General features: G+C 50.3%; 12 protein-coding genes across 12 annotated transcripts; 8 read left to right on the top strand and 4 right to left on the bottom strand.

The window, feature by feature from the left end:
- The first annotated feature begins 326 nt into the window (after positions 1 to 326).
- BDV37DRAFT_262363 (uncharacterized protein) lies at positions 327 to 3,352 on the top strand. The gene has a single exon (XM_032083413.1). It carries the CDS (start codon positions 878 to 880, stop codon positions 2,966 to 2,968), a length of 2,091 nt encoding a protein of 696 aa, XP_031936097.1. The 5' UTR covers positions 327 to 877; the 3' UTR covers positions 2,969 to 3,352.
- Positions 3,065 to 3,682, top strand: BDV37DRAFT_20853 (uncharacterized protein). Its single transcript, XM_032079960.1, has one exon. It carries the CDS (start codon positions 3,160 to 3,162, stop codon positions 3,478 to 3,480), a length of 321 nt encoding a protein of 106 aa, XP_031936096.1. The 5' UTR covers positions 3,065 to 3,159; the 3' UTR covers positions 3,481 to 3,682.
- On the top strand, positions 3,575 to 4,930 carry BDV37DRAFT_20868 (uncharacterized protein). The gene is made up of 2 exons (XM_032079966.1): positions 3,575 to 4,080; positions 4,140 to 4,930. Exons 1-2 carry the CDS (start codon positions 3,885 to 3,887, stop codon positions 4,442 to 4,444), a joined length of 501 nt encoding a protein of 166 aa, XP_031936095.1. The 5' UTR covers positions 3,575 to 3,884; the 3' UTR covers positions 4,445 to 4,930.
- BDV37DRAFT_20855 (dolichyl-phosphate beta-D-mannosyltransferase) lies at positions 4,562 to 5,985 on the top strand. The gene is made up of 2 exons (XM_032079963.1): positions 4,562 to 5,137; positions 5,230 to 5,985. Exons 1-2 carry the CDS (start codon positions 5,034 to 5,036, stop codon positions 5,861 to 5,863), a joined length of 738 nt encoding a protein of 245 aa, XP_031936094.1. The 5' UTR covers positions 4,562 to 5,033; the 3' UTR covers positions 5,864 to 5,985.
- On the bottom strand, positions 5,985 to 7,185 carry BDV37DRAFT_20873 (uncharacterized protein). The gene is made up of 2 exons (XM_032079968.1): positions 7,063 to 7,185; positions 5,985 to 7,009 (listed from the first exon to the last, which is right to left on the bottom strand). The coding sequence occupies exons 1-2, from the start codon at positions 7,096 to 7,098 to the stop codon at positions 6,107 to 6,109; spliced, it is 939 nt and encodes a 312-aa protein (XP_031936093.1). The 5' UTR covers positions 7,099 to 7,185; the 3' UTR covers positions 5,985 to 6,106.
- Positions 7,186 to 7,652: 467 nt separating this feature from the next.
- On the top strand, positions 7,653 to 10,169 carry BDV37DRAFT_290845 (transcription factor TFIIIC subunit TFC6; the record flags this gene model as incomplete). The annotated part of the gene is made up of 2 exons (XM_032088816.1): positions 7,653 to 9,263; positions 9,322 to 10,169. Exons 1-2 carry the CDS (start codon positions 7,880 to 7,882, stop codon positions 10,167 to 10,169), a joined length of 2,232 nt encoding a protein of 743 aa, XP_031936092.1. The 5' UTR covers positions 7,653 to 7,879.
- A 1,234-nt stretch (positions 10,170 to 11,403) lies between these two features.
- Positions 11,404 to 12,795, top strand: BDV37DRAFT_262355 (uncharacterized protein). The gene has a single exon (XM_032083412.1). The coding sequence runs from the start codon at positions 11,599 to 11,601 to the stop codon at positions 12,376 to 12,378; it is 780 nt and encodes a 259-aa protein (XP_031936091.1). The 5' UTR covers positions 11,404 to 11,598; the 3' UTR covers positions 12,379 to 12,795.
- Positions 12,796 to 12,894: 99 nt separating this feature from the next.
- Positions 12,895 to 16,601, top strand: BDV37DRAFT_262353 (vacuolar protein sorting-associated protein 35). Its single transcript, XM_032083411.1, has 4 exons — positions 12,895 to 14,010; positions 14,065 to 15,053; positions 15,114 to 15,662; positions 15,723 to 16,601. The coding sequence occupies exons 1-4, from the start codon at positions 13,437 to 13,439 to the stop codon at positions 16,038 to 16,040; spliced, it is 2,430 nt and encodes an 809-aa protein (XP_031936090.1). The 5' UTR covers positions 12,895 to 13,436; the 3' UTR covers positions 16,041 to 16,601.
- A 217-nt stretch (positions 16,602 to 16,818) lies between these two features.
- On the bottom strand, positions 16,819 to 21,267 carry BDV37DRAFT_20685 (putative stress response protein Nst1). The gene is made up of 4 exons (XM_032079936.1): positions 19,637 to 21,267; positions 17,607 to 19,517; positions 17,422 to 17,538; positions 16,819 to 17,365 (listed from the first exon to the last, which is right to left on the bottom strand). The coding sequence occupies exons 1-4, from the start codon at positions 20,748 to 20,750 to the stop codon at positions 16,896 to 16,898; spliced, it is 3,612 nt and encodes a 1,203-aa protein (XP_031936089.1). The 5' UTR covers positions 20,751 to 21,267; the 3' UTR covers positions 16,819 to 16,895.
- A 342-nt stretch (positions 21,268 to 21,609) lies between these two features.
- BDV37DRAFT_262343 (uncharacterized protein) lies at positions 21,610 to 22,211 on the bottom strand. Its single transcript, XM_032083410.1, has 2 exons — positions 22,051 to 22,211; positions 21,610 to 21,991 (listed from the first exon to the last, which is right to left on the bottom strand). Exons 1-2 carry the CDS (start codon positions 22,088 to 22,090, stop codon positions 21,837 to 21,839), a joined length of 195 nt encoding a protein of 64 aa, XP_031936088.1. The 5' UTR covers positions 22,091 to 22,211; the 3' UTR covers positions 21,610 to 21,836.
- Positions 22,212 to 22,577: 366 nt separating this feature from the next.
- On the top strand, positions 22,578 to 24,105 carry rho2 (putative Rho GTPase Rho 2). Its single transcript, XM_032079942.1, has 5 exons — positions 22,578 to 22,962; positions 23,183 to 23,261; positions 23,338 to 23,343; positions 23,418 to 23,609; positions 23,668 to 24,105. The coding sequence occupies exons 1-5, from the start codon at positions 22,928 to 22,930 to the stop codon at positions 23,953 to 23,955; spliced, it is 600 nt and encodes a 199-aa protein (XP_031936087.1). The 5' UTR covers positions 22,578 to 22,927; the 3' UTR covers positions 23,956 to 24,105.
- A 477-nt stretch (positions 24,106 to 24,582) lies between these two features.
- On the bottom strand, positions 24,583 to 25,527 carry BDV37DRAFT_262328 (mitochondrial 54S ribosomal protein mL40). Its single transcript, XM_032083409.1, has 2 exons — positions 25,275 to 25,527; positions 24,583 to 25,150 (listed from the first exon to the last, which is right to left on the bottom strand). The coding sequence occupies exons 1-2, from the start codon at positions 25,504 to 25,506 to the stop codon at positions 24,807 to 24,809; spliced, it is 576 nt and encodes a 191-aa protein (XP_031936086.1). The 5' UTR covers positions 25,507 to 25,527; the 3' UTR covers positions 24,583 to 24,806.

Here is a 25,527-nt window from a genome sequence, read left to right as displayed (position 1 = left end):
GTATTATATTATTAATTGTCTTCTATGTTCTTAACGAAGTCGACTAAGAATATATTGATGGGGTGCGGATCTAAAGACTGTTAGTGTCATTGTGGCGAGGCTGAGCAACCATCACCCGCACCTTGAATTAGGAACAGATCATGAACGGTTTATTGAGGAAGAAGGAAACAACGGAGATTGGAACAAATATAATCAGGGAGCAAGAAATAAAAATTTACAGGTGTAAAAAAAAATAAAAAAAAGGGAAAGAAAAGAAAAACACTGACAAGGAAGAAGAAATGAAGGAGAATGACCGAAGCTAAGCACGAAAAAGTTCTGCCAACCATGGGCACGATCGGAAAAAGTAGTCAATCAAGGCACTCTCGCCTCCCTCCAAACAACTTAGTGCAAAGTGACCACTTTTAGTTCACTTTACCCCCGATTTCCCGCTAGTCCCTCTGGGGGTTCAGGCTCCCAGGCGTCCAACTCTGCCGCTCTCATCCTCTCACAACCTCTCTTTCTCCTCTCTTTTCCCCAATCCTTCAATCGCTCCAGTTCAAACACGACCACCGCCCAACCACTACTGAACTACCATCTCGACGTGATCATCGCCTAACTCCCCCCTCTTTCCCTCTCCCATCTACCTTTCCCCCCTTCGCCTCCCTCCGCTCTCTGTGCGCCCCCCCCCCTCCGTCTCACTCGGGTATCCTTAATTTCGAATTTCACCCTCTTTCATCACTCTTTTAGCTCTGGGAGGCCCCCCTGCCTTTTTCACCGCTTCTCGCCTCTTGCAACCCATTCAGTCCGTTAGCCTACTCAGTCGTCTCAGGTGACTGATTCACTCCTTTTGACGGATTGATCGAATAAGCCAGGAAGCCCGCCAGGGCTGTGCAACGCCATGCCGGGGCGTTTCTCATCCGACCATTCTCGCTCGCTCTCGCGATCCTCTCAATCCCCGTCTCAGCAGCATAATTCAACACAAGACGCCGAATCAATGCATCAGCGTTCTATGTCTGGTCACTCCTCCAACCCTAATGTCTTCTCCGATGAATATTCGCTAGAGCAAATTGATTCCGAACAAGCCACCCTCACTCCTCGAAGTCCATCTGTTTCATCAATCGCATCATCTAATACTCTCCGTTCGTCTTTCCCTCAACAACAACAAAAACTGTACAACACAACGCCAAATGATCTCGGGGTAACAGAGAATCCATTTGGGGATGATGCTCGGGTCTCGTTCGATGAATCACCAAATCGGTCAAGTCTGCCCCCAAAGGGGGTCGATTTCACCAACCGCAACTCTGCCTCGTCCACTAGCACCGCCCCGTCCATAGCACAGCGCAGTCAGAGCACTTCGTCACGATTTTCCATGCCTCCCCGGGCGCTGAGCCCTTACACTGGGGCTACAGGCCCGAGCCATCCGTATGCGATGTATCCACAGGTAGGGGTAAGTCGTTCGCCCAGTATCGCGACTACGTCTACAGTACGGCCGATGGAGCGACCGTTGGGCGATGCCAATGCACCCCAACATCCATATGCGATGTACCCACAAAATGTGGTGGCGGAAGAAGAGATGGACAATGCTATGATTCCCCCAGTGGGCTTTCCCGGACACCCTCAGGCATATCAACGACCTCCCAATCGTGCCGATGACGACGTAGGGGACTTGATCGGGCCCGATGGCCATAGAGAACAGCTGCCACCTTACTCGCGGTATCCCGATCCGGTGGTTCCCAAGGTTGAGGGTACTTTCGATCCTACTCCTGACGCAGGCGTCACTCTACGCGATAATACTCATAGCCCCAATGAACACCCCCCGCCGCCAGTTTCGGAAGTATCGTCGAATACATTGGTTGCGGAAAATATGGCGAATAGAAGAGATAATGATGAAGAGCGGTCGGCCGCAGCACCAGTTACCGGTGTCATGGCATTTGAGGAGAAGCTAAAGAGTAAAGGTAAAAAGAAGGCATGCTGTGGATTGCCGGTCTGGACTCTTGTTTTGGTCGGTGTCGTGATGCTGGTGGGAGCATGTATTGGAGGTGTCATTGGGGGCGTTTTGGGAGCAAAAAAGGCAGAGAATGACGACAACGATCACCCGAAAGGTCCGAAGATTGTCACCAAAACAGAAACCCCCCGGATGGACGCCACCCCCATATCCACGATCCCTACAAATTTACCAGCTGCGCCTACTGGGAATTACTGGATTCCTGCGGATCCGAAGAATTCATCGAAATTTTGTATTGTTGAGCAAGATTACAATCCCTCGTGGAATTGCATGAAGTCGGGGAAAATACCTGTGTCTCTGACCGGAACAGAATCATCGCGTAACATCACCTTCGCCAGGGAACCAATTTCGTCGTCTTTCACTTATGGCGCTCAAGCACCATACTTTTCCAATCCTACGCAGTCACTTAGCCTAATGATGGATTCCAGCGACCTCAGTCTCGGTCCCGCCCTGACCTTCTTTTCCTTGTTTGATAAATTGGTTATTGTACCCCAAGATACCTTCTCGTCTAGTTCAGTTTCTTCAAAACGTGCTATCAGTGAGGATGATGTCATGGCAGGCGCATTCCATCGCTTGCAGACGGCGCGGGCGGGCGACAAACCCTGGTTTTGCTGGTGGAACAGCACCGTGATGGAATTTTTCCTGTACCTCAATCAATCCACTAAGGAAGCTCAATACAGTTCCAGTTCGACACACCTACCATCTTCACAGGCTACGGATTCTTCGAGCTCGGTGTCCAACTACCCTCTTCGAATCAAAATGGATGAGAAGAGAGATTACCCAGAGGCCCAGTCGCCCTATTGCCAGCAGATGCAAGTTATGGACGACGGCTCCGTTAGCCCCATATTACAACAGACGATTCAAATCAAGGAATTGGAGCCGACACCGACGACAACGCTCAAGTACTCTGCGAGTGCGACCCAGACTTACACGGCGACCGCACAGTATGAGCATGTGTGCTATTGTGTCGCATTGACGGATTAGCGAGTCATTAGAGAGGGTATCTACAATAAACCCCGAGGAGTATCGGTTGGTACTCCCTCGTGAAGGTAAAGCGTCGGCGTTACCAAACGGTGGAAACGGTCCATTATCTTTCATGTGCATACGAATGATTGGTTCTCTTCTGCGGTCAGCATCTTGGCTGTGCTGAACGTCTCGCATTGTTTACAGAGTTTATGGCATGCATCGTACACTTTCGGTTCCCCTTGCGGCCTGTCTCGTGTCATTTTTGGTCTTCCATGATGTGCTTTGACGCCATTGTCTCCAGTATCTTGTCCAGCATGTTCCGTGATTTGTTCCGGCGCAACTTTATGGCGTTTTTTTTGGATCGGTGCAGGTGGCCAATCTCAGTCCATCGTTTTTTTTTTTTTTTTTTTTTTTGGGCCGACAAACTTTTTGGCTTTTTCTTGGACTACTTTTCTATATTTAACTGCTCGTGTCCCAAGTTAACTGTCCATACCGGTGGTCATGGTTTTATTTGTGACCGTATGACTTGACAGTTCCGTCGTCGAACTGGTTCCGGTTTCATGACAGAATAGGCGAATATAATTTTTCGATCATCAAATGATCACAACCTGATCTTCGTTTTCTCATTCGATTGTCCTTGGTTCACTTAGTAATCTAAAGAACTGGAGCATTCTCGTTCTCACCCAATAAGTCGGGTCCTGTAGAGTATGACCGTATCAAGACGTCACCGGTTACATTGCCGACGATCAACAGAGATTCAACGTCTGAACGAGTGCCACCAGGGAGAATTTCGTTAATTAGTTAAAAACCAGGAGGTAGCACAATCTTAGATTTACATCCGCGGTAAGTAATTTTCCAAATCGAAATAATATCGCGAAACAACATCTCTTCACGCTCCATCCATCCATATTGATTACCCCAATTCCGATCCGATATGAATCCAATCTTGCGCAGAGGCTCCCTGTTGAGGGTGGTCAATCCGTCGACCCCTTCACTCTACCGTTCCAGGAAGGTCTCTCCTCTGTCATGGCGGACCTACGCTCATAGTTCCTATGGCGGGGAAGGGGAGACGAAAGCTCAACAGCCCAACAATCCGCGGAATACTCCCACGCGAGACATTGAACATCCAGGTACGTGAATTGGATAGACCCGACATAACAGTGGGCCGAATCTGACCACACTTATGTAGGACCATCTGCCCCAGATGTCAGCAAGGGCTCAACAGCATCTTCAAGCTCTCAGCCCCGATCCTCTACATCCCAAGAAGATCGAGATAAGGAGGATTCAGAAGGTAGACCTATTCGGATGTCACCCTCCAACGACGCAAAACCAACGATTACTGACGGACGCCATTCACCCAACGTTGACTCTGAAGGCAACGTGAAGTCAGATGTGCCCAATGATGTGAAGAAACATAACGAAGAGATGGAGCACCGGTACGATCGACCTTACAATCAACTTGGGAATGAAGGGAAACCACCGAAAGGGTTTTGAGAAAGGCCACAAGCCTGGACGAGTGGTGTGGCTCGTGGCGATATCCCTTATGGTCGGGTGGAATTGGGAAAGTTACTATATGATTAATTGAATGGGACGCGGTTTAGAAATTGAAACCCATTCGAAAACGGCATTTGGTGGATCATCATTCGCATCCCAGTCTTGATATAGGCCCGAGCGCGCAACGATGCTATAAGTTTTTACTCCCCAGGGCCCTAGATAGATTCTTAGGTGCTACAAACTTAAGGTTAGACGTTCGTACTTCCAAATCGTAGACACTCATGTGGCTTAAATTTTGTATATCTACTCCGTACGTCTTTCTGATCTTGACCACCCTGGGGAATTAGGTCACGGTTCTATTGCCACGGAGTCATGATGGAACCGCCACGAGGCTGGAGAAAGGCCACGGGTTCCTGAACGCGGATCTCCCGCGGTCGCCGCCAAGCAAACCCATCGCTCAGGAGCATCACTCACAGCACCTACGCAGCTTACTACTCTCTGACACCGAATAGTCAATTGCGGACGGAGTCTTTGTCGCAACGTATCTTCCCCGCGTTTTCCTTGGAATCTCTCCCTTGCAACAATCAACATGGCCGCCGCAAAGAACAAGTACTCGGTCATTCTCCCAACCTACAACGAGCGGAAGAACCTCCCTATCATCTGCTGGTTGTTGGAGCGCACCTTCCGTGAAAAGTGAGCTTTAGCCTCCCCCTTTGCTATTTGACATATCCTCTCCGATACTCCATCCCTTGCGCCGATTACGGCTAACCGCTCTCCACCGATAGCAACTTGGACTGGGAAGTTGTCATCGTCGACGATGGCTCCCCCGACGGCACCCTCGAAGTCGCCAAACAGCTGCAGAAGCTCTGGGGCCCTGAACATATCAACCTGAAGCCGCGTGAGGGCAAGCTCGGTCTTGGAACTGCCTACGTGCACGGTCTTCAGTACGCCACGGGCAACTTTGTTATCATTATGGACGCCGACTTCAGCCACCACCCCAAATTCATCCCGGAGATGATCCGCATCCAGAAGGAATCGGACGCCGATATTGTTACGGGCACGCGGTATGCCAGTCGCGACAACGTCAAGGGTGGCGTGTACGGCTGGGATCTATTCCGGAAGTTTACATCGCGGACGGCCAACCTCATCGCCGATGTCATGCTCATGCCCGGGGTGAGCGATTTGACGGGCAGCTTCCGGCTGTACAAGAAGAGTGTGCTGGAGAAGGTTATCCACAGCACCCAGAGCAAGGGGTACAGTTTCCAGATGGAGATGATGGTACGGGCCAAGGCCATGGGCTTCAAGGTTCAAGAGTGCCCGATTACCTTCGTTGATCGGTTGTACGGAGAGAGCAAGCTGGGTGGTTCTGAGATTGTGGAGTACTTGAAGGGCGTGCTTACCCTGTGGCTGAAGGTCTGAATGGTTTCTTTGGCCTCTGTTGTTTGGGGTCTTTGTTCAGGGGCCGCTCCGTGGCCTTCGATATACTAGTATACCCTCCGTTTTCTTCTTGCTTGCGGCAAAGTTTTCTTAATCTTTCTTGTTGATGTGCTGGTCCTCGTTAGACCTTTGTTTCATGTACATTAAATACCAAAATGCTTGATTCCATCTTTTCATGTGTGGTTCGACCGTTCATGGTGCCCTGACCGTATCCTCTCCAGCACACTACACACTGTTCAGATACTGAAGGACACGCTCCACCAACCAATCCTGACCCTCATCCTTCACATTGTGCGCGGCCCCTGGAATGACGCCGCTATATTCACTCCATTTCTCCACCCCACCAGCATTCGTTGCCTCCTTCCACCTGCGCAAAAGGGCTTCTTTATCCACCGATGGCAGAGCATACTCATCATTTCCAGAATATAACGCCGCCAACTTGCCCTTCACCAACCCCCTTTCCGCAACCGCCCCAAACGTCTCCTTCAACCTCTGATCCTTCAGATCGGAACTGAACAAATCATCCTCGGCAGGCTTCTCTGGACTGTCGGGGCTCGCGAGACTCAGAAATCTCCGACAGCTAATCCCCGTATTATCCGGCCATCCGACCACGGCGGTAAGATTCAGCGGCAACAGCGACTGTGGCGCCTGCGCCCTCGCAAAATTCACTAACTGCTCATACGCCCCGCGAACCTCCTGACTCGAGTTCGCCAAATGCAAGATATGCTCCCGATCCGACACGGGAGCCTGCATGATCGCCCCATCCAGCACCGGACGAGCACTTTCCTGCCCGGGGAGCGGATTCGGGGAGTGCAGATAATGCAGGACGTCCTGGCTACCGGTTGAATGGCCCATGAGAACGATCTTGCCCTGGGGTTTCAGGCCCCGGACGAAGTTCACGCACTGCGCGATCTCGGTGACGTCCTTATCAAGACTTTCGACTCCCCAGCCGAGGTAGGACGAGGAGAGGAGGACGTTGAAGACGGTCCATTCTGTGGATTCGAAGGCCTTTGCGAGGGCGGATACGTAGGGGACTGTTAGGAGGCCGTCGGTGAGCCCACCGACGAAGAGCAGGCTGTTCTGCTTTTGGGGGGTTGGGTTGAATTCAAAGGCCGTTAGCCTTGGGGCCTGGGTTCTCTGTTAGCGCGTTTGGTTTCGTATGGCTGGATGGGTTTGCGTACATATTCGTGGAGGACACCAGCGTGAGATTGAGACATGGTTTATGTATGGCGGGTTTACGTCTGTAAGCTTGGAAAGAATGGACGAGCGAGAGCACGATATAATTTCAACAGTCCAACTCGTCCAATTTATAATACCTTAGACTAGAGAAAAGCTGTGAGATTATAGTCCCATAAATGACGTTTGACGGGCCCCGATGCATAGTGATAGCGGCCCACCGAGGAAGAGGTGGGGTCGAAAGCTGCTCCCATGCCTGTGATATTGAGCAGCAGCAATGTTTTCCAATTCCCTCAATATAACTCTCACACTCAAACCAAGAGATACAAACATATCTATCCTCATCGAAGACACAAATCTCACCAACAATCAACCAATACCCAGAAATTCCCCGATTTGGTATAACATACAGTACATTGGTATACTATGTACAAAACTTGAACATACAAAGTTATTAACCCAAAAGCGGCACGGTAATTTTCCCCCCCCGTTCCACCAGCGTACCGGATGCCCCCCCAAAAAAAAACCCACGTAAAATTACGTACACAGTCCAGATCCGCCAAGACAATCCGCAAACTTCAAGAGTATGAACGGATGGATGTCCGGCTCGTACCACTGAATGAATGTGGACTCTGTTCTCATGGCAGACTCTGATCATATTGGCTGTTTGAGCAAGTAGGACTGTGGAGCTAGCTTGTTGTGGGTTGTTTGTTCGATCCGGACATGACCCTTTCCTCAGATAGTTGATATCGGTTATTTATTTTATCTCTCTACGAGCTCGCTTTCCCGACGTATCTTTGACGTGAGAGTGACTTGAACGAAATGCCGCGCGCACGCAGATCCACCCGCTTCACGGGCGGTCGGACAAAATACACGAATGACCCCTTTGAGGCCGCAGGCGTGAGCGACGAGTCGGACGGGGGGTCCAAGGCGCGCAAGGGGGGGAAAGAGCCTGTCAGCGACGAGTCATCGGACGAGGAGTTCCAGGCGAATGAGGAGCAAGAGGAAGAGGAAGAGGATGAAGACGAGGGGTCCGAGGAGGAGGTAGCGGGCGAAAATGACGACGACGAAGAAGAAGCCGAGGAAGAGGATGCTGCCTCTGACGGCGGGCGCGGAGCCCAGAAGGCCGTTGTGGCTCGGCCGAAACTCCAGAGAAAACGGCTTGGGAATGACCTGGCTATGCTGTCGAAGGATGAGTTGCATTCGCGTGGCACTCATAGCTCGATGGAGCATATGGGCAAGATGCTCCATATGACGATCACTTTTGGCACTGATGAGAAGGATCTGTTGTCTATTGTTTATGCGCGGCAGCGGTGGTCTATGGGCCTTGATTCTGGGTTTCCGACTCGTGCTTCGCTGAATGAGGCACCGGATGTGCCGGATTGTGGCTTTGGGCCGACTTTTGGTGTTGAGCCGGAGGAGATGGAGAGGGAGAGGACGCAAGGGTGGGATTGGTATTACGATGATGATGTGGGAGGGAGGTTTAGGAAGCGCCAGCGTCTGGAGTCAATCTCTGAGAAAGAAGCTTTCCGGAAGTTCATACCGAAGGCTAGGGAGAAGAAGCATACAGTGCTGATTGGGCCCGTTAATGATCAGAAGGTGTTCACGTTAGGACAGCATGAGTCTTTCAATTTTGGAGATGCTTTTGGGGAGGTTAAGGCTCGAGAGAAAGCAAAGCCTGCCACTGGAGGCAAGTCTAAAAGTAAAGCTTCTGCACAGGAAGACTCTACCGGTCGAACTCGAAAGAAGCGTGAAGGATGGATTATCAACCTAGGACAGAAGGTTCAGTGTATGGCTTGGGCTCCAAATCAACCCGGCCTCACCCAGTATCTGGCTGTTTCGACACCGATATCAAAAGAAGAGAAACAAGCGTATCCGGACCCGTTCAAGGACCGTGGTGCCCGAGCGTTTAGACCCTCCCCTCCGTATCCATGTGCCTTGCAGCTTTGGATGTTCAAGGCCGAGAGGGAGGAGTCTCTTACAAAACACATTGATATGAACTTTGAACCAAAACTACGACTGGCCCTATGCACTAATTGGGGCGATCTAAGACGAATGGCCTGGTGCCCAATGAGTCGAGACCCTCGGGAAGAGGATGATGATGACGCCCTGCAATCTGTCGGGCTTCTTGCTGGTATATGGGGAGATGGATATTTGAGAGTCCTTGATATCAAGCTTAGCGGCGACCCCAATCAGGCTGAGTACTGTAAGTTTTGGTGCGAGTGTTAGCAGGACCCCTATATCATATTAACATTGTCCGATAGACGTAGTACAGTCTCCAGTCTTCGAAGCAAAGCCACCATCGACTTTGTGTACATGTTTAACATGGCTCTCTCCGAGTGATGTCGCTGTTGGCTGTGCCAACGGGTTCGTCGCTATTTGGAGCATTGTGCCTTCGCCGAATTCTCCACCAAACCCTTTCCCTTATTTCTACCAACCAATCCATTCTACATACGTTCTTAATCTAGCGTCGGCTTATCCAACAAATGCCCATCTAATAGCGACCACGTCCATGGACGGAGAGACACGGCTCTGGTCGGTGTTAGACCCGCAAAAAGACATGGTGGACTCTAACCGTATGCGAGTGGGGTCACCGTACTTAACATACTCTCCTTTGCTACACTCTTTTCTCTCCAGCGACGAGAACGACTTCGCCCGACTGCTAGCTGTGCGACGATTCTATACTACGACGGCAGTAGCTCGGTTCCCTAGCACAGTCTCTTCGCTGTCCCCATGCAGCGTCTGGCATCCCAGCGTCATGTACGGGTGCACCAGCGGTGCGGTAGTCGCGACGAATCCCTTACGGCGATTGCTGCACGTCAAAGAAAAGCAATGGCAACAGACCTGGTTTACGCACGAGTGGGCGCGTGGTGACGACGCAAGCGGTTCGGGTATCAGTAGATTTCACGATGGCTACCGCGCTGAGAGCATCAGCCTACTACGGAACATGATGGGTGATCGCAAGATGGTGAACGGGGTTATGACGATCACAATCTATGAAGAGGGAACGCATGTCACCGCACTCTCTTGGAATCCAAACCAGGCATGCGCAGGGTGGGCTAGTGCTGGTATGGGCTGCGGGCTGATTCGAGTCGAGGATCTGGCTACGTAACCACTTTTTTACATAGCTGTTGTTCTCCCTATCTTACTCTGAAAACGACTGTTGTTATAATGATCGAGGTTCATGACCGCTAGTCTTATTACGTATGTCCTGCATGGTCGATGGGGTTCTCTGTTCGTGCATAGTTTTCCTGCATAATTGAGTACTTCAAAAGTCAGTCGATAATCCTAGAGCTATAATTAGACGGTGTGTGTGTAAATAGAGTTGCAGGACTCGATAGATCCTGCGGATCTCTTGGTAGATCAGACGAGCTGGATAGGACATGTCAGAAACTTAGGGTTCATTCCGAAGACCCTTTCAGGGTCCAAGTGACATGCAAGTTGCATACGGTTAAACCCGAACATTGATCGCAACTTACGTATACCGGGATTTCGACATTCCAATTACATAGTAGGTCTCATGATAACTGTACTCCGGAGTAAGGGAGCACAACTCGCCGAGAGCGCCTCGGCGAACCCAAGAATTCAAGAAGATCATGTGTCCGGCCAGTCCGGAGTACAGTTAGCAATATGCGAACCCTCGGGTCGCCAACAGTCGGATACTAAACTCGAGCATCGTCGGAGAAATATAAGGACATGCTGACGTTGGCCTTGACGTTGCTCCCACTACGATCATGTACTGCGTGTCTTGGCCATTGCGTGTTGAGCGTGATGCATCAATCTCATTTTCTAAACTATTCTGCATCATGCATAAGCGCATAATGATGAATGAAAATACTGTACAAAGAGTAAATTAACTTCTGGCCGTTGCCCGTTGCTCGACGCCACAGGCGGCAAGTGGGGCTCTCCAGCCACAGATGCCGCAGCTAAAGAAGTCTTGGCACTGAATCAGGGCAAAAAAAAAGGTGTTTCTTATTTTATCTCGTCGTGTACACCGAAGTATGTACCGTACGTACCTCCATGTGAATCCTGTCTGCCTAACTCGAAGGGCTGCAGAGCCACACCAGACTTCTGCCGAATAAAAATAAACATCGGACATACATCATGGAAATGATAGTGATTGCGTGGACGTCGATCGTCTCTAAAATTAATGTGGCTGGCGGTCCCTCGTGGGTGGACGAGGGTCTCCCAGCCTCCTTTGACGGCTGTCGCCTCGGCCATCGCGGATGCACCAGCCTGCATATTACCCCATCCGATGGGTCTCTCTGCCGTCCGATGATGAATTTTTGATATTGACTAAATCAATTGAGTGCTTTTAGTCTCTTCTAGACTACGGAGTACCGGCTTTTCTATCTAGTTGCTAATCATAAATTAGTGACCACCCCTCCTCTTCTCAGGGTTGATATATTCCTCTTGTCTAGTTTATCTGGGGCATTATCCTCTGTACTATTCTCATTCTTCATTCTATAGAGAACTGCTAATCTAATCCTTGCTTTCTCTTGTCACTGTTACAACTCCGCCGCGTTCCCAATCCCTTCAATATGCATACCTCTACATTGCTCTTAGTCCTCTCTTCGCTTGGTGCTCATGCAGTTCCTCTCCTCCGTCTTAGGGCAAATGACACCCTCGCGCGCAGGGACGGTCAATATTCGGTTGTGAATGTTGGCGGTCTATCTAGTGCCGAACCGACCCCCGTCGTCGAAACCATTACTGTTGGCTCTCCTCCACAGCCCCCGGTGACAATTACTATCACCCACACTCCATCGTCATCCCCTTCCAGTACCCCTTCTCCCTCATCATGGAGCGTTGGGCCATTGTCAACTGGCATTCCCAGCGGAGGGACCCCGATCGTGGCTCGAGGACTGAACGCAACTGCTCGGAGATTCCGGAGGTCTTCCTCTACCAACAGCACTGATGTTCATGATCTTACTGCTCGTCATAATGGCACCGTGTCTCACCTTAACGCTCGAAGCAACAGTACTGCCATCTTAACTGCCCGTGGAAACAGCACAGAGTCCAAGATTGCCGCTAGGGGCAATGGTACTGCTACTGGTCTGGGTGCTCGCAGCAACATTGTCAACTCTCGTCTGGCAGTCCGTACCAATAACACTGCGTCTGCTGTTGTCGCTCGCAGCAACAGTACCGAGACCAACGCCATCACTACGCGCAGCAACAGCACCAACTCCCGCATCAGGGCTCGCAACTTGCACATCACTGACCGTGCTGTTCTTTACCTCCGGGATGCCCTCAACTCCACCCGCGTTCATGACAGCCATGCTGTGGTGAAGAGGAGCTCGAACGGTACATTGCTTGACGCTTAAGGCCGATGCAGAATACAAAATAGGCCTGGATGTGCGCGAGCGACAGATTGCGTCTCTTGGCCAGAATGATTGGCTACCTCATCGCTTATAAGATAAGCAAAGTGAACAATGAAATGACGGGTACGATATGAAAAGATTGATGAAAATGACGGATGACCACTGGCACGCTTTCCTTCTCATTTGCGGGTTTTGGTTTTAATGATTGAACATGATGTTCGATGTGATGATGATATACATATGCATATGGCGTTTTGTGTCTTTCCTTTGGCATATTTGTTTCTCGGGTGGGTTTACTTTTTTTTCTTTCGATCGTTGCTTTAACTACCAGACTAGTTCTTTATGGGTTGTCATATTTAGATAGTTTAGATGGCATGAAATTGCCAGTGAGTATATAGATGGGAATAGAATGCATATACTTGTATGATACTTGACCGCGCTAAACTCGAACGGGCACCCGCCGTACGGGGACTCCGTACGGTACCTTACGTCAGTTAGTTCCCTTACATAAGACAACAAGCAGCGACCCCATCGAATGTGATCGCATGTTAGTCCAACTGCGCCTCGTCTTCGGCTGTTGTTGATTAATCTTTCCTCCCTCTCTCCTGTCTATGGACCAGGATTTCCCTGATCCTTTCTCCTTTAAGTGCTCTTGCCATCGGCTCCCTTGCCATTGAAGCACTTCTACCTCTCATCTGCCATTTTTGACAGGTGTTGACCGCCGATACTCAGCCCCCCGACTCTCCCCTCTACTCTCCCACCATATCCGTCACGATGGCCACCCCGATACCCCCCTCCGAAGACCAGAGCCGTCTCCTTGAGGAGGCATTGGGAGTGGTGCGGCAGCAGTCACAAATGATGCGAAAATGCCTAGAGACCCCGGGAAAATTAATGGATGCGCTCAAATGCGGGTGAGCTTAACCTCTCGTTCCCCCCTCCCCAGGCAGCAGTGGAACCAACTGGTGTAGGGTCTAACATGATTTGTCAATTGGTCCAGGTCGACCTTAGTCTCTGAACTACGGACGCCGAGCTTAGGTCCGAAGCAATACTACGAACTGTACATGGCTGTGTTCGATGCGCTGCGACACCTTTCCGTTTACCTGAAAGAGAACCACCCCGTCAACCACTTGGCAGACCTGTATGAACTGGTCCAATATGCCGGTAACATCATTCCGCGACTATATCTGATGATCACTGTTGGCACTGTATACATGTCCGTGGAGGATGCCCCGATTAAAGAAATCATGAAGGACATGATGGAGATGAGTCGAGGCGTACAACATCCTATCCGAGGACTTTTCTTGCGATACTACCTCTCCGGACAGGCAAGGGATCATCTACCCACGGGATCCGGGGATGGCCCCGAGGGTAACATGCAAGACTCGATCAATTTTGTCTTAACCAACTTCGTGGAGATGAACAAGCTGTGGGTGCGACTGCAGCACCAGGGCCCCTCTCGGGAACGGGAAAAGAGAATGCAAGAGCGCCGGGAGTTGGAGCTTCTGGTTGGAAGCAACGTTGTCCGACTTAGTCAGCTAGTTGATCTGGAGGGTTACAAGTCCGGTATCCTGCAGGCTTTGCTCGAGCAAGTTGTCCAATGTCGGGATGTGTTGGCGCAAGAATATTTGCTGGAAGGTAAGGGGGCATTCGCCATTACATGATGAGCCGGAGTACTAAATAGTGCTGTAGTGATTACAAAGGTCTTCCCGGATGAATTCCACCTTCATACGCTCGACCTGCTGCTCTCTGCAATTTCCCGGCTCAACCCGCATGTGGATTTGAAGAAGATCGTGATAGGTCTTATGGACCGCTTGTCGTCCTATGCGGCACGCGAGACCGAATCGTCTGCTGATCCAGAATCTAGAAAGCAAAACGAAGAAGAAGCGGTTACTAAACTCCTCGAAAACCTGAAACTCGCAGAGGAGTCCAAGAAGGAAACACCTGCTGAGGCCGAAGCCGAAGCGAACGCTGCCCAGGAGAACGGCGTTGAGCAGACGCCAAAGGAGTCGGATGAGGCCGCAACTGCAAAGGAAGCAGAGGCAGAGCCCAGCCCCAGCACAAATGGCGACAAAGATGAAAAGGCTGGAGTCCCGACAGACGTCAAGCTTTACGATGTATTTTACGGGCAGGTGGTCAACCTCATCAAATCGCGTGGCCTCCCCATCCAAGATACCATGGCACTACTGGTTTCGCTCGTTAATCTTGCGTTGAACACGTACCCCAATCAGCTAGAATACGTCGACCAGATTCTCGATTTCGCTACCCGCGAGACTGCAGAGTATGCTGATCACGCAGATCTGCACTCTGCTCCGACACAGCAGAACCTTTTAAATCTTCTCGTCGCTCCTCTGCGCTCATACGTCTCGATCTTCACTGCATTGGCTCTGCCACACTATCTTCCCCTCTTGACAGCGCAGTCTTATACTACGCGGCGGTCTGTTGCGGGTGAGATCGCCCGCAGCCTGCTGAAGAATCGGACGCTTATCACCACTACCGAGAACTTGGACCGTGTATTACAAGCGTTGAGAGTCTTGATCAAGGAAGGAACACAACAAGCTATGGGACTTGGCTTGCAAGCCCAGCGCCGAGGTGAGACTGATGAGACCATCGAGGAACAAGGGTGGCTTGGGCGGTTAATCCACTTGATCCAAGCTCCAGAAAATGATACCCAATTGAAGGTAACATGGCCGAAGTTCAGATCACACTTGTTCCCTTTGCCCTAGCTAACTTGTTGATAGCTACTTCAAGCAACTCGTAAAGCCTATGCCGATGGTAACGAGCGTATCCGCTACACGACTCCAGCCCTCATCACTGCTTCGATACGGCTGGCGCGTAAGCTGAAGTCCCGCGAGCATTATGATGACAACTGGCAGTCGCAGTCGTCGGCGCTCTACCGCTTCATGCACCAATGTGTCAACAACCTTTATCAACGTGTGAACCCCGGATGTGCTGATCTGGCATTACGTCTATTCGTAATGTGCGGTGAAGTGGCCGACCAGACAGGCTTTGAGGAGTTTAGTTACGAGTTCTTCGCACAAGCTTTTACCATCTATGAGGACTCCATCAGTGATTCCCGTGCTCAGTTCCAGGCGGTCTGCATTATTGCTGGCGCTCTCCATGGTTCCCGGGGATTCTCTAAAGAGAACTACGACACGCTCATCACTAAGGCCGCCCTGCACGGCAGCAAGTTGCTCAAGAAACCCGATCAATGCCGAGCGGTGTACCTGGCCAGCCACCTCTGGTGGGTTGTCGAAAACCCACAACGAAACGATGAAGATCCCAAGAACGTACGTTTCCGCCCCAGACAACCCTATTTTTCCTCTATCAAAAGGCTAACTGGTCAACAGCTCTACCGCGACGGCAAGCGCGTTCTTGAATGTCTCCAACGTGCTCTCCGCGTTGCAGACGCCTGCATGGACACCGCCGTGTCCGTCGAACTCTTCGTCGAGATCCTCAACCGCTACGTCTACTACTTCGACCAACAGAACGAAACCGTAACCACCAAATATCTCAACGGCCTTATCGAGCTCATCCACTCTAACCTGCAAACGGACGAGGATGAGCCAAACCCCAGCTTGGAGGGTCCCAGACGCCACTTCGAGCGCACACTGGACTACATCCGGTCAAGAGAGTATGAAGGTGTTGTGACGGAGGCTAAGCAGTGAGAATGATTGTATGACATGATGCGTGTATACATTTTTTCTTCTCGATCTTTGTTCCATTTGAAGTTTCCTTTTCCCCCTGATGAAATACCTGTCCGCCTATTTTCCGTGTCTCCTAGCATGCAAAACCTGTAAGATTCCCTTGCCCTCTCTCTTCTAATTCACAACCTGCTATTTTTGTGATACGATCGTATAGGTGTATCATCATCTGTTGTCGTTCGTCAGACTATCATACCCAATATTCACTTTTTATTATTGTCATAATAGAATTTGACCGGTTACGCAAGAAAAAAAAATTTGACCAATGAGTGACGGAGAGGGTTGATATGCCATGTGACCACGGTAGTAGTTCACTTTGTAGTAACTTGTTCAAGCTCTTCCGATGCGGATATCTCATTACAGTAGTCTACTAGCAACTATGACGAGAACAAGCATGGTGAGATCAAATCGATCGTGCAATTGTTTGACACGGAGGGACGTTTGCTCCATGGGAATCTCTGCAATAAAGCCATACAAGACATGATAATGCCCGTGCGCGAGGATTAACTCGAACAGGTAGAAAAAAAAAAAAAAAAAAAAAAAAAAAAAAAAAAAAAAAAAAAAAAAAAAAAAAAAAAAAAAAAAAAAAAAAGGAACAAGAGAAGAAAGAAAGCGAGACCATCAAGTGGGAAACCGTATGATAAAGACGTGGAACACATGACATGACGCTTGGACAGAGGGGGCATTTCAGCGATCAATCATTCCCAAATCGCAAGTAGTAAAAAGTAAAAAGCAAAAGATAAAAAGAACAAAGATTCCCCATTTCCAGTGGTAGATAGAATCGAATGCTGTGTGTGAGTGATAAAGCCCCGCTAACGCCTAGAACCCCGTGGGTGGAGAAGAAAATTGTCGTAGCACTGATGGTGTGCTGCCGATGCCGCCGAATGCTGGTATGCTACTGCTTGGAACAGGACTGCCGATTTCACCGGGTACAATGCTGCCTCTGTGGCCTGAGGCTGTGCTGTTGGTATCTGACTCGAACTTGACGTATTCGCCGGTCTCGTCGTTCTTGATTAAGAATGAGCCCCCGCCGTTTTGTGTGTTGCCTTCCGTGTCGCAGATGTCGAGCATCTCTTTGAGCGAGATGGAGGGCTCGTTTGGAGGCCGGAGCTGGTCAACCTGGCGAAGAACGTGGTTCACGTCATGGTAACCAGCTGCCCCCTTGGAGGGACTCATGGTGTTTAGTTGTTTACAGGCTTGGATCACCAATAGCCGGATAGCAACAGGTCGCGACGTGTGCGCACGATGATGACCTCCGGACCCGAACGCATTGTTCGACCAACCGCCCCCTGAGATTACCGTTAGCAGTGGAAACATAATAAGGTCGCTGGCCTATGCTACTGACCGTGAACAGTTCCCCATGTCGAGGCGCCGGGGAAAGCAGAAGCCCCGAAAGGGAGTTGTGCTCCCCACGTGCTGCCGCCTACACCAGGATTGATAGGGAAATTTGTGTGTTTCGGTGCTGTGGGAGTGTTAGTGCCCCCTGCTACTGAGTTCATCGTGGGCTATTATGTCGATAGTTAGACTTACCACTAAGAGGGTCTGGGAACAACGAGGGCGCTGCAAAGCTGGCTCGTGCTGGTCCTGGTAGAGCCCCCGGGGCGGTTGCACCAGGGAGTGACTGTGACAAGTTCGATGTGAAAGGAATGTCAGTATCGTCAAGAAGGGCACTGCTACCCAGTTGGGCACTCAAGCTGTCCATATGACGCTGCATAGCGTGATTAGGTTCACCCTGCTCTTGCTGAGTACTGGATGGACGCTTGATGGGGCTCGGTCGGGAGATAGAGAACGGTTGAGCATGACTATCGAGGGGAGACCTCTCAAATGAGCCTGAGGGCTGTCTAGTATGTCCGTGTGCTAAACCACCTGGCTGTGTAGCGAATGGTCCTGATAGTGGCTGTTGAGAATGGAATGCAAGGCTGTGTCCTGGATCAAGCGGAAACCCTCGTCCAGGGGGTATCGGACGGGCTCCATTTATACCCGGGGGAGGCACAGGAATTCCGTTAGGTGCAGTAAATCCTCGTAGTTGACTCATGAGAGGCGTAGAATGCGGTGGGTACGTGGGCAACTCATGGCCGATTGGCGGTCGAGGGACAATCCCAGCCAAACCAGGGGGGTTTGGTGGTAGTCCATTCGAGAATCCGGGAGGGAAAGACCTCCCTATCGATCCAAGTGGCGACAGTGGTGTTGAGGGTTGGGGATGATGAAGCATCGGTTGATGAGCGTAACCTTGTTTGGAGGTTACACTCGAGGCTCCGGACGACTGGGATGGCGCCATCGACCGTGGAGAGATGGACACTTGTGACGGTTCGGTGCTGGCCGGTTGAGACCGTGGGGAAGATGTGTGAGAGCCTTGCTGGGATGGTTGACGGGGCTTGACAGGAGTAGGCGCCTTAGGTACAATTGGTGTAGCAGATTGGTAGTGCGGAGACTGAAGGTGACCTGGAAGTCCTGGAAAGTGCATAGTTGATGCAATAGGTACCGGTCCTTGTTGCGATGAACGTTTGCGCTCTTGAGTTTCTTGCCCAGCCTTCTTTGCTTGCTCTTCACGAACCTTGCGCTCGCGCTCCTCTTTCGCCTTCTTCTCTCGCGCCTCACGTTCCTCCCGCTCCTTTCTCCGGGTCTCTTCACGCCGTCTCTTCTCCTGCTCCTTCTGCTCCCGTTGTTTTCGTTCCGCATCCGCTTGTCGTTCTCTTTCTTCGCGCAGCCGCCGTTGTTTCTCTGCTTCTTTTCGCGCGCGCTCCTCCTCCTGGGCCTTCCGCTCGGCTTCTCGCTTCTTCCGTTGCTCTTCTCGCTTCTTCTTCTGTTCCTCTAACTTCCTCTCATGCTCAGCTTTGGCTGCGGCTTCCTCTGCGGCCTTCTCAGCTTCCCTTCGGGCCTTTTCCTCGTCTTTGGCTTGTTTCTGAAGACGTTTCTTCTCTTTCCTCTTCTCCGCTTCTCGAGCTTTCTTGGCATTTCGCTGTTCGTTGCGGGTTTGCTCCTCCATGAGCTCTTCAATCAGCTTCTGCTGACGTTGCTCAGCAACCTTCTCTCGGTAGGCAGTCAATACACGCTGTTCGAACATTCGAGCTGCAAAAATTTGGAACATTCGCCGGCCTTCCTCCATCCGTTGCTCCTCCGTCATAGCATCCTGAGAACAATGTGTCAGCTTGCACTGCAACATGTTGTCGGGGAAATAGTTGACTCCAGGACAGACCATCTCGTCCTCCTCGTAGTCTTCTTCCTCTTGACTATCGTAGTCGTCGTCCTCTTCGTCATCATAATCCTCGTCGTCATAAGGACCATGATTATGACCGCTATGGAGGGACTGATGTGCTGCGGCTATTCCGTACTGCGTATCTTCCTCTCGTTGCATTCGACGTTCGGCCAGTTGTTCCATCATATCGATAAAATGCTTCCCGTCATTCTTTAAGAGATCGTCTGCAACTGTGAGAATTCCGTCTGAGCCAACAAAAAAAAAAAAAAAAAAAAAAAAAAAAAACTAGAAAAAAAAAAAAAAAAAAAAAAGAACAAAGGGGGGGGGAGGGGGGGAACATTTATAGGCAGCGATTTTGTCTTACCTTTGACAGTTAAACTGTTCCCAAAGGCAAAGAAATCTGCACGAGCTGCACGCGTTTCTTCGTCTTCGAAATCATCATCACTGTACGGTTCATCGTCCTCATCATCCTCGTCGTAATCGTCCTCCAAATCCTCATCATCATCCTCAGGTAGCTCGTGAATGCGACCTCGTGAGGGGTGGTATTGACCATGTGTCCGAGTATGTTGGCCGGGCGATCGCAGCGGTGGTTGATAGAGCCGGGGCGGGGGGACAATCGGTGCGCCTTTCTCGAACGACCCTTGATTGTTGTTGGCGTATTGTTCTAGCTCTTCATAATAGGCATCGTACAGCACCTCCAGCTCTTCTTCAATCGCCGTCCTCTTCCTTCCACATACGGTGCAGCTGCACGAATGTTTTTGTTGTTCCTTCATCTTCTTTAATACCGCATCTTTTTCCACTTTGACTAGCTGTCTTCGTTCCTCCTCGCCTAACTCGAGCCAGAATGTTTTGATATTCTCACGTTCTTCTTGCGTGGAGGTGTTCCATATGCTGCGATCTTTGGACGGTTTGACAATTGTGCGCGGGCCCAGATGCGGGGGGAGAGGAGGGGGAAGAGGGTGTGTCATGCAAACGGAGGGGGTTGATAGTGGAGTGGGACTTTCATCACCAAGAGTTTGCGAGTTGGCACGGTTTTTCTTTCCCTTTTTCTTTTTTGATTTTCGACTCGTCGATTTCTGATCATCGGGCCCGTTCGTGTCCGGCTGGAAATCGTGATGCGCGCTGAAAGCGTCTAGTTCATCATCGTGATACGCGTCTCCATTCACAGAGTGATCGATGTCCAGTTCTTCGGATATGTGACTTCCTGGCCCAGCGGGACCGAGGCCGTTTCGGTCTGCGGCATCCGGGGGTACGACTCCATTTTCTGACTGGCGCTCCGCGGCCAAACGAGCGGCCTGCTTCTGGCGGCGTTTCTGTTTCTTGCGGTTCACTGTCATAGGCTTCGTATCTATCGACGATGGGGGAAGGTTTGCATTCGGAGTGTGAATGTCGCCATTGGTGGGGCGTGGAGGTGCACTCGACATATGATCTGACATTGTGGAGCTAGGAGGAGATCGGGGAGGACGTGGGGGAGCCATGGGATCATATGTTGTCTTTTGTAGGTCTAGACAGATGGCGGAAGGTCTTCTAGCGTTCTTCCAGCCCAGCCACCATGCTAAACGTTGCGCGAACTGGTCAGAGGAAGAATGGCTTATATAATCGCCAGTGACCACTCAACAGTTCACCAGCAATCTCTCTCAAACGAGTCCGAGCTGCTTATTTCCGGTGGGGGGAACAAAAGGGGACAATCGAGCTCCAAGTCTGAGTGTTCTGGTGGGAGTAAACGAGTGGCGGGTGGAGAGCAAAGGTTCGTCAAGGTCAGACGCCAGGCCGACACACGGGGAATGAGGGCGGAGAGGGGTGGAAAGGACCCGAGCCGCACGGCGAGGGGGCCCAGGCGTCAAGGGCGAGCGGAGAGGGGGGCCAATGTGGCCGGAGAAACTTAGGGGATCAAGGAGGGAAACGGACAAGAACTACGCTGGTCGTCGGCGAACAAGCGCAGCCAAAGCGGGATAGTGAAATTGGTTCAAGATGATGAGCGTAGATTCGGATGGTGGATCTTGACGCCGGACTTTGGGCTCTGGATGGTTGCCGTGCCGCTGGCCGCAAAAGGATAGCCGCCGCAAGCGAGGTTGATGGCCTGAGAAATCGGGCATTAAATGGTAGGCCATTTATCAGGATTCCATGTGGTCAGTCTGCCGGGCGGTAGACCACAAGCTGTCCATCATGTGATGTCCATGCTCATCAGCGTCATCAACACCCTTATTCAACTCGAAGTATGGAGCCCTTTCTTTTCTTTTCTTTTCTATTGGTTTGCAATCATTAGCTAAGATTATATAATACCGGGATTCTACGTCTTTTACAACTAGAGTACATTGACCGATATGAGTTACAGGGCTAGAACCCATGTCCGGATAGTACCTTTTTTTTTTCTTTTATGATTATGGATTTTATTTAATATTCTTCAAAATTAAATTTGTTTGAACGTTACAACTCGGTGGGGAAGTTAGTTCCTGATCCAAATTATTAGGTTCAGCGATATGCCGTCGACCGTTGTAGAAAAACCACGGCTGATCTTGAAGATAACTGAAGTATATACGGCGGAAGACCAAGAAGAAGAAGATTCAAGATGGTGATAACATGAAATAGTTTCGGCAACTCCGGGGAAATGCAAGACAGGATTCCTTCGGTCTATTATTAACTGGATCCGAAGTCCCCCTCCTGTCGGCTGTCGCAGCGCATTCCTCCACTGAAAGGGAATAGTGACAGCGACTATACGGTAATTATGAACGTCTAGCCGGTCGATGTCTGAGACAAACCTCTAACCTTAGTAACAAGTGGATTGACCTTGGCTTTGCCTTTCAGCTGCGGCACCCATCGGCCGATCTCATCCTTTGCGTTGATTATGGACGATGGACGATAGCTATTAATATCAGTGACTGGTTCTAACTTCTCGGGCTTCCATGGTCCCGGTTTATTTAAACTTGGACTCTTCGAAAGTGAGTGAGTGTATATGTATTGTCATTATACTTATTTCTTTCCCCCTACTTCACTCAATTGTTTTCGTTCTTTACCAATTATATTGTTCGTGTTTCTCCGGGCCTGAATCGGTACTGTTACCCGTAAGGAAAAGGGAGCCAGGCACCAATCAGACCGAAGTGGCTCCCTGTCAAGTCCCGTGTAAGTGTAATTAAAGCGGATCTTCCCATTCCAGGTTCAGTACCCATACTTGCGTACAATTGGATTGAATTTCTTGACACTGGCAGAACCCAGACCAAACATCCTTTCTTTCCTTTCTTTTCCCCTCCCCCAAAATGTGTGGCCGATCAATCTAATTGAACCTTTTTTAGTCTCCTCAGCCTCACCTCGACCGCCTTCCAGAACCACCGACTAACTACTCGTCTTTTTTTCCCTCCCCAAAACGCCCATCATCTTCAATCATCATTCCACTTAGTTACGACTAGTTACCTGGTTCGGAGGGGATTCCGCAACAATTTATTGTCCCCCTCTTTTTCCTAGGCTGCTATCAAAGAACACCACCCGTCAAGTCTTCCACCCCCAGTGATTTACTACAGCTGGTACCTGAAAGTCCAAAGCTCCGACCAGGGCATATCAACGCCCACCCTCCACTCAGGTCGCGTTCTTTGTCCCCCTTCGTTCAGCACCCCCGTGTTGTCTTGACGAAGGGATAACGAAGTGTCAGCCCACGTAGAAAATGGCCCAACAACAAAATGACAATGTTATGCGAAGGTATGTGCGACAATGTCTGCATCGGCGAAGTGGGTCGAAAACGTCCGACTATTCATTGCTATTTTTTTTTTTTTTTTTTTTACCGGAGTTCTACTCCTTTCATGCGCTCTCAAGATAGTCACTTCTACTGTGTCCCCTCTCGTGGCTCGGAAATTGAAACTGGAGCTTGCGTTCAATCCTGCTTCCGTTCATTATGATGCTGATTTGAAAATTACCATAGGAAGTTGGTGATTATTGGAGATGGTGCTTGTGGGAAAACTAGTTTGCTGAGTGTCTTCACCCTTGGTTATTTTCCGACTGTAAGTACTGCCTGGATTACATCAAGTCCGATAAGAGTGCATAAGACACAAGCTAACTGTTGAGTTTGTTTGACAGCATTATGTCCGTAACCCTGTGCCCTCTCAATTATGGTGTCTGCCTAGTGCATGGTCTGACTGTTGCGCGTGTTGATCCAGGTCCCCACGGTTTTCGAGAATTATGTGACGGATTGCAGAGTTGATGGCCGGTCGGTACAATTAGCATTATGGGATACGGCTGGCCAAGAAGACTATGAACGGTTGCGTCCGCTAGCATATTCCAAAGCGCATGTGATTCTGATCGGGTTCTCGGTGGATACTCCGGATTCCTTGGAGAACGTCAAGCACAAGGTTGGTGCCTCACTTTCCCCGCCACTTACTGGACCAGATTTACCTAATTCAACTGCAGTGGATCGAGGAGGCCAATGAGCGGTGCCCAGGTGTGCCGATAATCCTAGTTGGCTTGAAGAAAGATCTCCGGGAAGACCCTCTCGCAATTGAGGAGATGAGAAAGAAGTCCCTAAAATTCGTCACATCGAAGGAAGGAAGTGACATTTCGACTCAAATCGGCGCTAGAAAGTACTTGGAATGCTCCTCCTTGACCGGGGAGGGGGTTGACGACGTCTTTGAAGCTGCTACACGTGCTGCTCTTCTCACGTTCGAGAAGCGTAAAAGCTCATGCTGCATCGTGCTATGATGCAACATCCATGGCTTGTGTTATATATGTCGACTAAGGGGGTTCGGCTCAAGGGTCTGCCAGCAGCAACGGAGATAATCACGCCGTCCTGGCATTATCAATATGCCTAACGGACTCAGCCTGGCCCACGCGTTCCGTCGAGTTTCTTAGATTGGATTACCAAAAGGGAGGGTAAAATCTTCGATGAATGTTGATCGACATCTTTTGCATTACCGGCGTTTGGGTGGCCTTTTTCACTTTTGCCCGATTTGACACAACACCTTCTGACTTGCGTTCGTCGCACATAACTCATTCGTCGTATGGGCTTTTCTTTCTTCTTTTTTTTTTTTAAAGACACGACACATGTTGACTTGTTTCCGGAGTACATACTTTGTGACTTTCCTTTATACTCGAGTGCACTCCGCAGTCTCTCCTTTGGTATGATACCTAGCCTTTTGGCGCATGTTTTCCGCTTCGTTATGAATGCTGTCTCTCCCTTTTTTCTTCTCTTCTGTCCCATGTCTTCACACTACCTAGCACATTTTCTATCTTTAGCGATTGATATTTCCTGCTTTACTGTCAGCCATCTTGATACTACCAATAGCTGTCAACCTGCAATATATGTCTTTAACAACTCTCGACTCTCAAAATTACTTCCCTACCCGGCCCGTAGACCAGATACTCGACAGAGCATATCCTATACACCACACGCGTCATCTCAAAGAAAGAACAAATATTGAACAATGTTATGGTACAGTACATGCCAACAAGAATATCTTCATACCCCGCAATAGATATAATAAACAAGAGACACCAAAGCTCAGCGTAGATCTCCCTCCTGGAATAAATGCACACTAACCCTCCCCTTCAGTTCATTTCTTCTCCATCCTCTTCCATTCATGGTTCCAGCCCTCCTGACTCGGCGCTTCAGTCTGCAACCGACCATACTCAATCGGGAACAGATCTCTAAAAACACCGCGCTTGTTCATCGACTTCCGGAACAGCTTGCCTCCATCTCCCGCTCCAGTCCGGAGCTCCTCACACGCGGCGTTCATCGCCTGCCACTGGCGCTGAAGCTCCAGCTGCTCGGAGCGGCGCTGCTGCGCCTGGAACAGTTGCCAGGCACGGTGGATGGTCCAATGGCGGAGATAGCGAGTCCGGGAGAAACGGAGGGGACGAGGCGTCTTGGGGTGGTGCAGGAAATAACGGATCAGAGCTACAATGGCCTTAGTTAGGCTTTTTTTTCCTTTACTTGTCCATTGCGGTGATCCTCAATGTCATCACACGACCGATGACTTCAAGATCCCAATTGGGGATAACAATGGATGGGATATACATACTAACTCGGCGATCTCCGCGAGGACCATTGCCCTTCCTCTTGAGCAAGGCGTTGGTGGTCGAGAATGATCTTGCGGCCGGGGCCTGGACGGCGGAGGTGACGGGGCCGCTGGTCGATTTCTTCAGCAGGGCTTCATTGCACATGCGGGTCACGGACGGCCGTGTCGATGTCTGCGAGATAGGGATTCTGAATACGTTCGCCAGGGAGGCGAGCACGGGCGAGAGGGACCGCATGGCGTGAGAGTTGGGGGGGGG

Source organism: Aspergillus pseudonomiae (genome assembly GCF_009193645.1).
Source record: "Aspergillus pseudonomiae strain CBS 119388 unplaced genomic scaffold BDV37scaffold_111, whole genome shotgun sequence".
In the NCBI taxonomy this organism is placed as follows: Eukaryota; Fungi; Ascomycota; class Eurotiomycetes; order Eurotiales; family Aspergillaceae; genus Aspergillus; species Aspergillus pseudonomiae.
Note: the sequence above shows the minus strand (reverse complement) of the source record. Positions and strands in the feature narration are given on the sequence as shown.